The sequence below is a fragment of the Mus musculus genome, chromosome 11, assembly GCF_000001635.26.
Source record: "Mus musculus strain C57BL/6J chromosome 11, GRCm38.p6 C57BL/6J".
Classification (NCBI taxonomy): Eukaryota; Metazoa; Chordata; class Mammalia; order Rodentia; family Muridae; genus Mus; species Mus musculus.
The window spans coordinates 113,845,364-113,859,613 of NC_000077.6; the positions used below are offsets into that span (position 1 = coordinate 113,845,364).

The following is a 14,250-nucleotide window of genomic DNA, read 5'->3' on the forward strand; positions in this document are numbered from 1 at the left end:
TCCTCCCTCCCTCCCTCCTTCCTTCTTTGCTGTGTATATGATGCGTATGTGTACATGTGTGAGTGTGGGCTTGGGTGTGCTACGGTGTACGGGTGGAGTTCGGAGGATAACCTTGGGTGTCTCCTCTTGCTTTCACTGCTGGCGACAGTGTCTCCTGTTGTTCACTGTTTGCCTATGCCGGGCTGGCTGGCTTGCCAGCTCCTGGTGGTTCCCTTTGCTCTGCCTCCCTCGTCCTGGTAGGGCTCTGCTGAGATTAGGGATGTGAATGGTGACTGTGTCCGGCTTGTCACATGGGTTGTAAACTCAGGTTATGGCCTTGCATGGCGAGTCAATCATCTCCCCAGATCAAGGCTGACTTTCTTAAAAATTTGTTTTGTTGATTTGACTTTGAAACCATGTAAATATTGTACATAATTATAGGATAAAATTAAATTAAAAAAATCAATCCCTAAAAATCAAAAAACAACGTGAAGTCAATGAACCTAATAGGATATTGAGCTGTAGACAAATTACAGTGAGGGAAACTATTCAAAAGACATCATAGCAGAGCGGTGTGAAGTGTGTCTCCTGTGGGTTACATCTCAACAACCACAAAAGATGCCGATAATTTGAGGCTGTCGGTCAGTAGCATTACACTCCCGCTATGGTCCTGAAGCTGTTGTGTGTCTGTGGGATGAGACTGTTGGCACCGAGGAAGTTGTGCAAGAACTAGATTTTTACTGTGGACAAAAAAAAAAAAAAAGATACAAACAAGAGACCAATTGGGCTTATGAGAAAACCTGCAATCTTGATGTTGAATGGGAACCATCAGGATACGTTAAAAAACAAAACAAAAAACAAAAAACAAACTTTTTAGAGAGTTTCATGCAACCCAGGCTGTCCTTGAACTTGCTGCGTGGCCACGAATGACCTTGAACGTCTGGCATCCCTACTACCTGCACTGCTTATTGCCAGGATTACAGGTGTTATCATGCCTGACTTGTGTGCTATTGTGAGACAGAAGACAGGGCTTTCTGCCTGCTAGGCAAACACTAAGTCATACGGCCAACCCCATCAATGTGCACTGTATTTAAGAGATTCTCCTTCTTCCTGTCCATTCAGAGTCTAGAAACAATACTATCTTTGGAGCAAGAGACATTCCTGGTAACCACATCATGGTATCTACTCTCTCTATCTCAAGAGATCTGGAGTTCCTTGGGAAAATGTCTGACCCTAGGTACAACGAAGAGCTTCTTTTTCCCTACCCTGGGCTGGGATTTGAACCCAGGGACTCACATGTGCCAGGCAGTCACCTCAACACTAGACTCTACCCCAGCTCTCTCTTTTTAGTTTTTTTTTTGAGACAGGGTCTCACTGAATTCCTCTGTTTGGCCTTGTCCTATTTTTGTTTGTTTGTTTGTTTGTTTGTTTGTTTTGTTTTGGCTTTTTTTTTTTTTTTTTGGTTACTTGACACATCATCATCATCCAGACTCGTCATCTGGAAAGAAGAAACCTCAATTGAGACAATGCCTCTGTCAGATTGGTCTGTAGGCCAATCAGTGGGAGCATTTTCTTGATCACTGATGTGTGTGTGTGTGTGTGTGTGTGTGTGTGTGTGTGTGTGTGTGTGTGTGTGTGCGGGGAGCTAACTCCAGCTCACTGTGGGTAGCACCACCCCTGGGCTGCTGTTCCTGGTTGTATAAGAAAGCAGGCTGAGAAAGCCACAAAGAGCAAAGCCAGCAGGCAGCACCTTTCCAGGTCTCTGCTTCTTCTAAGTTCCAGCCCTTGCTTGCTTCTATGATGGGTTAGGATCAAGCCCTTCCTCCCAGAGTTGGTTCTGGTCATGGTCTTTTTCACAGCAACAGAAAGCCAACCGGGGCAGCGTTGAACTCACGCTGTAGCTCAGGCAGTCCTGGACCCTGTGGATTTTCTGCCTTACCCTTCCGCATGGCTGGGATTTCAGGCCTACACCACCAACCCTGGCGGACTTTGTATGTAAATGTTATATACATTTATATAGCTTGAAGTGTCTTGTCATCCCAGCCAGCCAGGCAGCCATTGGAGCCGCCTTAGGACCATGCTGGAAAAGACACAGGCGCCAACTTGAAGGGACCAGTGATCATCTGTCAATAATAGGGCTAATAACAACAGCGGAATGGAGCACAGCAGATGTATTTAGAGATCCTTAAGTTCATAACGACATTGCTAAAAGCAAAATGGAGCCAAAGACATCTCCAACCCAAACTTAGCTGTCACCTTAGATGCTAGGGAGCTACTTATGATGCTAAGAATTGAGAAGCTATGGAAAAGAGTTTTAAATCTTTTTCCTAATAAACCCAGAGTTCAGATAGTAGAAAACAGACAAAGGAAAATATCATTTTCCTTCCTGTCTCTTGGCTTCCTTCCCTCCCTCCCCCTCCCTCCCCCCCTCCCTTCTTCCTCCCATCCTCCTTTCTTCCCCCTCTCTCCCTCTCTCCATCCCTCCCTCTTTTCCCACCTCATTTCTTCCTTCCTGAAGGCATTTTAGCTAATCAAGAATAAAATTTCCACCCTCAGTTTGTAACTCCTATTAAAAAATCACAACCCCTACAAAGGGCTGTTCACGGCCACCAGGTTCACAGTTAAAGAGACAATCAAACTTTGCACCTTCGGATGTCAACACACAGCATCACCGAGGGACCCCCACCTCCCTGCAGAAAAGGTAATCAAACAAACTTGAATCCAGTTGGCCACTGGCTCTACATTCCAATTGTGTGCAGATATAGTACTCAGAGGATCGAGTTAAATGACCCCGTAGGGAGGCAATCAGCAAAATTCAGGGCTGTGGAAAATGCATGGGATGAATGACTAAGTTTCTTCACCAAATAAATCATGAGGAGAGAGAGAGGAAGGGAAGGGAGGGAGAGAGAGAGAGAGAGAGAGAGAGAGAGAGAGAGAGACAGGGGGAGAGAGAGAGAGAAGGGAGAGAGAGAGAGGAGAGAGAGAGAGGAAGGAGGGAGGAAGGGGAGAGAGAGAGAGAGAGAGAGAGAGAGAGAGAGAGAGAGAGAGAGAGAGAGAGAATGGGATGGGGAGACTCTAAGATCAGTGGAGACTTTAACCCACGGCCTTCATCTAGATCTAAGAACACATAAATCAGTCAGTCGCAGGAAGTGGTTGGGAGGCAATCAAAGAAATCCAAAGGCTGGCAGGACGCATAATGATGGGATGGTTGACATTTTTAGGTATGGTTGTTTTTAATAGAGAGAGCTTGTAGAGACTCTTTCTCTACAAGGACATTTACAGACGGTGTGATGAACTGCCTGAGATTCACTTCGGCAAGTTGCTCAGGATGGGCTAAGGGCTGGGAGGAGCTCGGAGGAGGTGGAGACTGCCAGGAGGAGGAGGAGACTGCCACTTGGTCACGTTGAAGCTGGAGATGGGTGTAAGGTGGACATTTGAGTCTTCCCCCCAACTTGTGTAGATGTCCGAACATTCTAACAACTTAAAGGATATTCTATCTGATCACATGTACAGATGGGACAACCATTGCATCCCCCTATTCTGAAGGCTAACGAAGCGAAGAGAAAAGACCTCAACTTTGATTCACTTGTACTTCAAAACAAAACCGAAAACAAGCTGAAGGTATCAGTTTACAATAAAACACAGGGATGAGAGTATAGCTCAGTTGGTAGAGTGCTCGCCTGGTGTGCCTGAAGCCCTGGGTTCAATCCCCAGGACTACATAGACTAGATGTTATAAACCTAGGACCTGGAAAGTGGAGGCAGGAGGATCAGAAGTTCACAGGCACTTGCACGAGAGAATGAGCAGAGGATGTAGCTGGTTGCCTGGTATTGGGTAAGCCCCCATTAGTGTGACAATACGCTATTGCTGCCCCATGAGTTTGTTGTATGCTCAAAATATCAGGCAGCTGACGGTCACTGGCCCATCTACACAGCTCCTGAGTACAGGAGAAAGTTGGGATGAAGCAGGGTTGGGGGGCTTCTGCGGTATCTTCTTGTTCTGGGTCACCGCAGGCTATTGCCCTAGTTGTCCTGGCCACTTGGTGGCCTTTCAGCCCTTGGAGGGCTTTTCATCTTAGAAGCTTGTAGCTCGTCCCTCCCACATGTAGAATAAAACTTGTGCTTAGGCTTGGCAGCCAGAAGCTAATTGTTCCCAGCTCGGCCTCTGTGTTCCATGGCCATGCAGACCTCCTTCCCTCCCCCGAGTCCCAATTAGCAGCTTTTTTTCCAGCCAGTCAGCAACTGCAAGCTTGGGCTACAGCCCCTATCCCAGGAAGATTCTTTTTGGCCCGTGCTCTCTGCCTTCGTGGGATTGAAAGTGCTGTGGCCCAGTGGCTCCAGCTCTGGTCTCTAGGTTGCTTCTAACACAAGTAGAAGATTCTTTTTGCAAAATAATCTCACTCCTTTCCTCTCCAGCCTCCCAAGCTACCAAGTCGTAACGGTGCAGACGCTTGTCCTTGTGGTACATGTGCAGCCTCGGGGCAGAGGACTCAGGGATATGGCAGTTGTCACCTTGCTATCACTGGACCCTGAGCTAAACCCCAGAGTTTGTAATTTTCTCTCCTTTCTCCTGGCTTTCCAGCCCCTTAAATCCTCTGCTTCTTTTTTTTTTTTCACACCTGGAAATGACCCTGTGACATCTGTCTACCTACCTCCTGCTGAGGTCAGAAGCTTCCAAACATGGCGTTGGCCTATGCTACCTGGTGTGTCTTCAGTTCTCTCAGAGGACAGCAGGCCTCCTTGTGGGAGGAGTAGGGGACCCCAGGCCTGGGATGCAGGACAGGAGGACTGAGAAGTCCTGATGCCCAGCAGTTAAACTGGCCAGACAACCCAGCCAGCATTCGTATGGCTACAGCTCAGACGCTTCTATTAGTCATTGGCTAGACCGTGTCTGTACTGAACTCATGTGCCGAAGTTTTAAGCTGGACTCCCAGAGTGTTTGGAACTTGGGCCCTTAAAGTGCTGCTTAAAGTTGAGTGATGTCATCAGGGACAGGCCCTAGCCCAGTGTGACTGGCACTTTTGCAAGAAGAGGGGATGAGACCACAGATACTCATGAACATATAAGGAGAGAGAGTGACATCCACACTCTAATCTAAGACATTAGTCGACAAGAGGCAAGCTGGGGTTTGTAGTTCAACTCTGTCCTAATCCCGAGGCTTTACCCTCACTGTGTTTGGGGTCAAGTACAGCCAGTGGCATGTGACAGTCATACCATAGAGGTAAGGAGTGAGTGACTGGGGCATTGTTTTGATGGACTACCTCAATGGCCAGGAGTCCACGCCTTGTTTGTGGCTGGAGTTGCTGAGGACAGCCTCTTTCTGGTGACAGCTGGGGCACAGTGTGCTCTCCCAGAATCTTCTATGTAACCTTGAAAGTCACTGGGGGCGGGGTGTCCCCTGCTTTTATCTGTGACCTCTGTCTGCTGGAGTCTGGTTTCAGAAGCCCACAGTGATTTTACTGCTCTTCCCTGGAGCCCCCCACCCCACCCCTCAGCCCTAACACCCTGAGCTCCTCCTGGCTTCCTTTCAAGGAGAGAAGAGACCCTCATCTACCTTGTAGCCCTGGTTGATGCCGTTGATGAACTGCGGGCTTGGGGCATTCCAGGTGAATCGGATGGTTGTAGAATTTGTGGCTTCTGCATGCACATTGCCCGGGGGCACCGTGGGAACTAGAGGAAATAGAGAAACTGGTTGTAGCTGAGGGGTTTCCCCCCCACCCCAACCTCTGTACCTGTTCGTCTGGTTCAGTGTGGTAGAGGACACAGGCAGACTCTAAAGGCAATGCTTGTCAAACCCAAGGGCCCCCTTCCTCTCCCACTCTCTGGATTAACTCAAGTTCATTAAATTTGTCTGATCTGGGCTGGAGAGATGGCTCAGTGGTTAAGAGCACTGACTGCTCTTCCAGAGGTCCTGAGTTCAATTCCCAGCAACCACATGGTTGCTCACAACCATCTGTAATGAGATCCAATGCTCTCTTCTGCTGTGTCTGAAGATAGCAACAGTGTACTCAAATAAAATAAATAAAAGAATCTTCTTTTAAAAAAATTGTCTGATCCACCTCCCAAGCTGTCTTGTTACCCAGTTAATGTCAAAATACCATAGAAGGTTCCTACACCTCTTTCCACATGACTCCTAACCACTCTCTCCTCCTCCCCTCAGCCATCTGCTCCATGGGAGCCAGGTGTAAGGTGGAGATGTCACCTAAGCGCCATTACGAAGGCCCAGGTGAAACCAGCAATGTGGGCTGGGGTGCTCATAACTGAACATGTGGATTACCCAGAGGGCATTGTGGCCCAACAGACCTAGGGGCCTGCAGAAAAGGACGCACCTGGTCTTCCATGGCCCCTGTCTCCACCCACCTCCCTGCAGCGTCCACTCGGTGACTTTGCTGCTGTAGACACCCAGCCCGGCGCTGTTGTAGGCAGCCACCTCGATCTCGTAATTGGTCCATATGATGAGGTCCTCCAGCAACAGGTTGTTGACGTCAGCATCTGTGATGTTCTTAAATTGGTACCCAACAGGTAGCCCTGCCAGGCAGTATCTGAAGGAAGAGGCGAAAGTGAGTTGAATCAGCCTACAGACTTGTGCTTGGCAAACTGCCCAGAGCAGCCCTGTCTGCTAAAACGTTGTATGCTCTGGGAACGCTCCATCACTCCACTGATACACCCATCTGGGCTGCCTAATAGGGTCACCACTAGAGCACATGCTGCTGGCCATGTGACAATGGCTTTTGTGCAAATGAGGGATGAATTTGACTTTGTTGTAGTTTTAATTGTTCTGAATCATGACAGTTGACTCCTCTCTACTTCGCTGATTAGTGCAGGTCTAGGGAGTATAGCCCAGGGTGCCCCATCTCAAACTATGTCGCTGAGGATAACCTTGAACTCCTAATACCCCTTCTTCTACCTCCCAAGTGCTGAGACTACAGAGCTGCATCGCCACACCCAATCTATATGAGGCTAGGGATCAAACTCAGGACTTATGCGTGCTAGGCGAACATTCTAATCAATGGAGCCACAGCCATTCCTAGCCCCCTGGACCATTCTTTTTGATGGGTTTGGAAGACACAGATGAGACTGCCAACCACAGAGGCTGAGGGTCCCTAGGGAAGGTGACACAGGTGTCAGCTTTTGGAGGTTATGAACCAGGAAAGCACCCCCTAAATTTAGCTGATTTTCTTTCTCTCCTTGGTACAGTGGCTCCTTTGCTGAGGGGGACTGAGAACCCTGAAGGCTCCTGACGTCCCCATATCTACTTTCTGGTGCAAACCAACCATGACAAAGGAAGGGATGCCGGCAAGCAAACGTGGGGTGCTCTGCATGGATGGTAAACTAGGCCCAGGGAGAAGCATGATGCTTACCTGCTTTAGGCTCTAACAGTTGCAGAATCAGAGCCCCCAAAGTGTTTCTACACATTTCCAAAGCCCCCCAGAGCTGGTATGTGCTAGACCTTAGCATGAATCGGAATAACCCAGAGGCTGGTTAAAACACAGACTGCTAGACTATCCACTTTGGAGGTCTTGGGAACAGACTTGACAATCAGGGTCTCTCACTGGCATTCAGGTAGCACTGACCCTGTTGGGTTGGGGACCACACTCTGAGAACTTTTAGGGATAAGCTCCCAAAACCACAGAAAAATCGAGTGATCATGGGATAGTCGGAGCCATGGGCTCTTCCAACTGTGGGGTGTGGTAGCACCCAGGAATCTTGGTGTGCGTGGAAGAGGCACAGACTTGAAGAAGCGTTTTGCAACCAGCCAAATTCAGAATACAGATGGGCGTTTCCACTGACTACAAAATCCCAAGATAATTAAAACATTATTAAAACATGATGTGCATGAATGTTTTGCCCGCATATATGTCTGTGTACCATGTGTGTGCTTGGGGCCTAGGGAGGCTAAGAGTGGATATTAGATCCCCTGGAACTGGTGCTATAGATGGTATGAACTGCGGTTGAGGGTGCTGGGAACTGAACCCCGGGTCCTTTGGATGAACAACCAGCAAGCCGAAGCATGCTTAACCTTTGAATCATCTCTTCAGCCTCTGAGAAGCATTTTTAAAAATTTTATTTTTATCTGTGTGGTGGATATGCCTATGCGATGGTGCACTTGTAGAGATCAGAGGAAAATCTGTAGGAACTGGTTTCTCCCTCTACCATGTGGGTCCCTGGGAATTGAACTCATCCCTGCCCACTGAGCTGTTTGTATTTGGGAGTATTTTAGTTCGTCAGCTCCCAGAACTGGCCTTTGTTTTCAGCAAGAACCAGAGAAACAACTTTCTCCTTTCAGCGGGTTCTTGCCCTGTTGGTTTTTCTACTTGTGCTTGGTCCGATTTTTGGATACTGTGAAGTGACACTGTCATATGCAAAGTTCATGTTGAGAATTGTACAATTGAATTGCAAAGAGAAATCGCAAAAAACCAAACCGAAACAGAAAAAAAAAAACCAAAAAACCCAAACAAACCCTTTGAATGCTCTAAATAAGTTTGTGCATTTCTGTGTTGAGACCCATTCATTGCTAGCCCTAGTCCATGGGCTAGACACACCTTCATTTAGACACGTCAGGCTTGCAGCAGGACATTCCGGGGTTGTGAGGGAGGTGGGCTGTTGCAGTCTAGTCACCTCTTGCTTCCTGCCTGCTCCCACAGCAGCTCTGGCCTGCGGCAGCCCTGGCCTGCAGCAGCCCTGGCTTCCATGCAGCCTGCGGGGATTAAACTGTGCCCTTGCTGGGCTGGTCCTACTCATTTTCAAGGCTATTGGTGTTGTCCGTTCTTCTTTGGCCATTTTACCGTAGCCCTTCTTGTCGCAGTGTGGGCATTTCTCATCACCTGGTCTTTATGTCGGCAAGGATGGACCTTGAGTCTGTACTGTTCTCTAAGCCCCTCCCCCCTCAGGGTAGGAAGCCCTGATGGTCCTAGAATGGCCCTGTACCTGATGATGTAGCCCTTGAGGATCCCATTCTGGTGGCTCTCGGGAGGTGGTTGCCATTGGATCATGATGGATTGGTTGGTCCGGCCGCTGGCGATGACGTTCTGCGGAGGGGCCGTGGGGGGCTCCTCAGGAAGGGACACCCTAGAGCAGAAACCAGCAATCGTTGATTGCATCTTTCTCTACCCCATCTACAAAGGTGTATAATAAAATGACAAAGGGCTATAATAAAATGACAAAGGGCTAACCATATTGCGTACTGTCCCCTGTAACTCTGCACCCTTGCGCTGTGTTTCTGGGCAGCTCATTTCATGTCTCTGAGCTGCTTTCCTTTTGTGAATAATAATAATAATAATAATAATAACTATTATTATTATTATTATTATTATTATTATGGGCCAGGGTCTTGCATTTCATCCCAGGGTGGCCTTGAACTTGTAACCCTCTTCCTTCAGCCCCCTGAGTGTAGGAATGCAGGCACATGCTGATACTGTGCTTGTCTTAATAGTTTTAGGACTAGGAGTATCAGTCATTTCCCACAGGCTTTGGTGGCAGGTCTTATCTAGATCCCCATGCTGGGTGAGCAGAGCCCCAGGATAGGTGGGTGGCCATGGGTTGGGGGAAGGAGCCCCAGCCCCAGCCCCAGACATCTTCTGAGGCTAAGCACCACCTTCCTTTCCCTGGCACGGCTGGGGAACGCCCAAGTGTATTTTTCACACCGTTGACACTTATCCATTAAACACAAAAGTTAATTATTTTTGATGGATGCCTTTCCCTTTTTTGTTTACTTTATTATTATTTTATTTATTTATTTATTTATTTTTATGTTTTTGCTCTCTGATGGATAGCCTCCCAAACAGTCCCGTCTGCTCTTAGCTTTTTAAAGTGCGGGTGGTTTAACCTTTCCCGTGGTGACTCAGGAGTATGGGTGCTGAGATTCCGAACGAGGACAGATTGGTGCCCAGAGCAGCCGCCTGCACAGCAGGAGCGGGCAGGGTCTCCTGGGACTTTGAGGGTCCCTGCTGTGATTCTGATATTTTCCAGGGGCTGAGCTCCTGTTTGTTCAGTGCACCTCCTGGGGGCTGAACCCAGCCTGCAATATTGTATATGCTCAATAAGTAGTGCTTATTATGTGGGCGTGTGTGTGTGTGTGCGCGCACATGCCACAGTGCACATGTGGAGGTCAGAGGACAACATACAGGAAGCAGTGCTCTCCTACCACCGTGTGGGCGCTGGGGATTGGCCATCAGGCTTGGAGGTGGACGACTTCACCTGCTGAGCCATCTCAACAGGCTCACTTTGTTTTGTTGCTTGCTTGCTTGCTTGCTTGCTTGCTTGAGACAGGGTTTCTCTGTGTAGGCCTGGCTGTCTTGGAACTCACTCTGTAGACAGGGCTAGCTTTGAACTCAGAGATCGCCTGACCCTGCCTGTCAAGTTGCGGGGATTAAAGGCGTGCATCACCACGCCTGGTAGTTTGCTGCTTTAGTTAGACTGGCTGGCGAGAGATCTGCCCAGCTCTGCCTTCTCAGCGTCAGGATCACAGGCGGGTGCCACCGTGGCCAGCTTATCCGAATTGGCTAAGAGCCAGAGCTCAGGTCCTCCCACCTGTCCACCAAGCACGTTCCCCGCTGAGCCATTCCCCAAGACACACTTGTTGCTGTCTTTGAGACAGGGTCTTCCTCTGTATCCTAGATGGCTTGGCCCAGGCTGAGCTGGAATCCATGATTCTTCTTCAGCCCCACAGACACTAAGATTACAGGCCCACGCCAATTAGTCCAGCTTGGACGACATCTTTTGCAGAGCCAACGGCACAGCTTGGCGCTTATGCTGTGCCACAGCCACTCTGACTTCCTAAATGATAGCTGCTCTCCCGGTAGGGGTGGCTTCTTCTCACACAGGGTAAGCCAAGCCGGGTCCAGCTTCCACGGAAGTGTGTTCATCGTGAGGCGCTCTTATGTGGATTGCCTAGTTGTCCTTGGTGTCTGTCACCTTGTGAGAGCACTGGGAGGACACCCACGGGCTCTGGCGTCCGTTTGGAATCTGACATGGACACTGGGGAGTCCCTCTTCCCCCTGGAACTTCCTGTTTCCTTTGAACCATGATAGAAGCTCACGGGACTGGGCAGAATCCGGGAGATCTTCGAACTTGCCCAGCTTGCGGTCATAGGAACGACCCAAGCTTGTTCAAGTCTGTTGTGGACCATGCTGCACCCACAGGATGCTGCCTTTTCCTTTAAGCACATCATCCCCCCATTCTACAGAGTGGAAGACTGAGAGAAGCTGAGCCAGACCCGCCCTCTGGCTTGCCCCATGTGTCATCGTGGTTTGGAGGCACTCAGGGGGACACCTGCTCCCCTTACCTTTCTGTGTCCTTACTGAACTGTCCTTTGCCCACATCATTGACAGCGCACAGGCGGAACTGGTAGGATCGAGCAGGAACCAGTCCCTTGACCATCACTGAGGTAGCTTCTGGGTCCACGCTGGCCAGGAGTATGGTCCAGGGAGCATCTGCAGACACACAGAATTAGGGTAGAGGGGCACACTGTGTGGAGGGGGATATGTTCCTCTTTTAAAAAATAATTTTCAAAGTTTATTTCCTTTTGTGCACATATGTGTGCATCTATGGGCATGCATGTGCCATGTGTTATATGGAGGTCAGAGGACAACTTGAGGGCATTGATTTGCTCCCTGTGGCTCCCAAAGACTGGACTTAGGTCATCAGGCTTGGCAGCAAGCTTTTACCAGCTGAGCCATCTTGCCGGCCAGCGATGTGATGGAGTCTACCCTTCACCCCCATCCCTCTCCTTTGGGTGGGAAGGGGAGTGAACGTCTCTATAACTTGGGGCAGCATAGGTCACCATGTCAGCTTCTCTGGGTCCCACTAGCCCATGGGATCCAGGGGTTGGAGGGAGCTGGGAGGAAGTGGAGGGGAAGCAGAGGTTCATGGGAACTGAGCTGCCTCAATTCTGGAAAAGCCACAGCGAGGGCGTCACTGAGTTGACATTCACAGTGGGGCACTTGTAAGAACAACAGTCTTTGAGGCCACTGCTTGTCAGGTCTTACACAAGCCCCTCACCTACATCGTTCAAAGCCAACCTTTGAACTTTGATTGTCCCGCCTCTGTTTCCCGAAAGCTGGGACTACAGGCTACACGGACACACCAGGCTCCCCCGAGAAAGTCTTGTTGGAGAGTCATAACAGCCTATCAGCTGTTTTGGTAGGCTGTTGGCATGCATGGTCCTAGATGTAACCCCTTGCCCCCTTACACACAAGAAAACCACGGCTTCTCAGGGAGAAGATCTGCTCTGCCCAGAGGTTCAAGAAGTGTGTGGTAGGGCTAGCTGACTCACAAGGTGACCTCACAGATCACACCCCATTTTTGCTCAGGCTGTGTGGAGACATGGGAAGGTGACAGTTGGGGGAACCTTACTGTTTTCTGACATCTCCAAGACGTAGCGCATCAGAGGGCTGTTGCCGTCGAAGGGTTTGGCCCAGGTCAGGTTGATGGCGCGTCTCTCCACGGTGCTGAGGGTTGCCACAGGGTGCTCAGGGGCATGGGGGAGCTGCCTGGAGGAGAGATGTGTGTGGAGGGGCCACCCCAAGTCCCCGAGTGCCATGCTCTGCCATCAGGTGACGGCCGAGCTGCATGCTCAGAGAGTCTTCTGTTTCCATGACGCTGTGTACTGGGCGTGTCTTATGGAACTCTGTCCTTCATGCTAAACTGGTCTTCAATTTGCTATGTAGTAGAGAATGACCGTGAACTTCTGATCTGCCTTCTTCCACCTTCCAAATCCTGTCCTTAGATTACAGACATTTGCTGCCCAGCAGCCATTACCATCCTTGTCTAAGCAGCTATGATAACCCGCAGAGGACCTTTAACAAGATTACCACGTGGAAAGCTACTATTGTAGACGTTTCTTAAAATATACAACTCTACATATATAAAAGGCATTTAAATGGAGTTAATCTCTAATAGGAGCACAATGCCTCTCCTAGATACCAGCCTATAATTTTATAGGCTATCCAATAAAAAAGCCCAGTGGCATGTATGGGGTATCTTTTTCCAGGTTGATTGTCAGTGGGGTCCCATAGCTTCTCTCTGTCATAGGCTGTTGCCCTTTCTCTTGCTTACGTTCCAGAACTTGATGGTAAGACCTTACTGCTGAAGAGACCATATGGCGTCATCAAACTGGTACCAACCTGAAGCTTCATCCCTACTTGCTTGCTTTTACATCTCTGGAAGGTTCAACGTATGCAACCGGGAAGAAAAGGAGTCAGTGTTCTTACCTAGCTGAGACTCCTGCAAGCTGCAAGAACAGCTAGCCTGGCAAGACACACCCACTCACTGGTGTAACAGTGGCACAGATGCTATGGGATGTTATGTTAAGTGACCAGAGCCACTTTCTGCTTGGATTCAAGGTCTGTATCACAAGATGGAACTCATAACATGGGCCTAAAACCCGTGGTCATGGGTGTGTGTGTGTGTGTGTGTGAGAATCTAACACTATTCCTGTCCTAAGTAGACACAGGAATTAACAGCCTCCTTAGTCTTTATCCTTATACCTCTGGATTCGGGCATCCTTCAGTCCTCACTAGAGAAGATGTCCCTTGCGGTAAGTGGTGACAACTACAGAGACCCATGGCTGGCCAGTGTGCAGAGAGGCAGAGACTGTGACGGGCTCAGGTATAAATGTCCATCGTCATCAGATCATCATGGAAATAAGATCAAGATGTTATATAAGATCAAATCAGCCTAAATCCCACAATGGAAGGGGGAAGGCTTGAGTCCCACCTACAGCTGGAAAGATAAGAAGCCCCCATGCTCCAGTAGACAGTCCCATACCCATGCCATAGGGCCACCACTAAGCGGACTCAGCAGGTTTGCGAACAACAACCATGAGGTGGAGAGGGAAAGGTCGTGAGGTACGGGGGGGGGGATAGGAGGGGAAGGATGGGGGTGGACTTGATCAAGATGCATCATAGGCATGCATGATATTCTCAAACAATAAAACGAATAAACAAATGATTGTCTGTCCATGTTCCCTCGTAGGAGAGGGTGGTCGCTGGACCCTCACCTGAGATCCCCGCTAATCCCTTCCTGCCCTTCCTTCCCAGGGGAGGCGTGTAATCTTGTTCCAAGATGGAACTCCATTTTGGCAAGTACGGGGAAGTTACCATCCATGTTGGAGTGGGGATATTTTGGTGATGCAGCCGCCTCGGGGTTAACCACACTCCTGAGTCAGGCAGATAAGCTCATTGGTCCACCAAGCTCAACTTTGGCATCTTGGTGCCTTGTCTGGAGTGAGTAGATGTTTATGCCTGCCAATTCTTCTCTCTGGACCTAGAGC

General features: G+C 49.2%; 1 protein-coding gene across 4 annotated transcripts in view; it reads right to left on the reverse strand.

Moving 5' to 3' along the window:
- Sdk2 (sidekick cell adhesion molecule 2) overlaps positions 1-14,250 on the reverse strand; it is a 290,656-nt gene that overhangs the window by 68,990 nt on the left and 207,416 nt on the right. For all 4 annotated transcript variants that reach the window (XM_006533253.4, XM_006533255.3, XM_006533254.4 and 1 more), the window contains 5 exons: positions 12,333-12,469; positions 11,263-11,410; positions 8,907-9,047; positions 6,339-6,520; positions 5,533-5,648 (listed from right to left, as the gene is read on the reverse strand). In XM_006533253.4, coding sequence (XP_006533316.1) covers positions 5,533-5,648; positions 6,339-6,520; positions 8,907-9,047; positions 11,263-11,410; positions 12,333-12,469 — 724 coding nt within the window. The remainder of the gene's footprint in view (positions 1-5,532; positions 5,649-6,338; positions 6,521-8,906; positions 9,048-11,262; positions 11,411-12,332; positions 12,470-14,250) is intronic.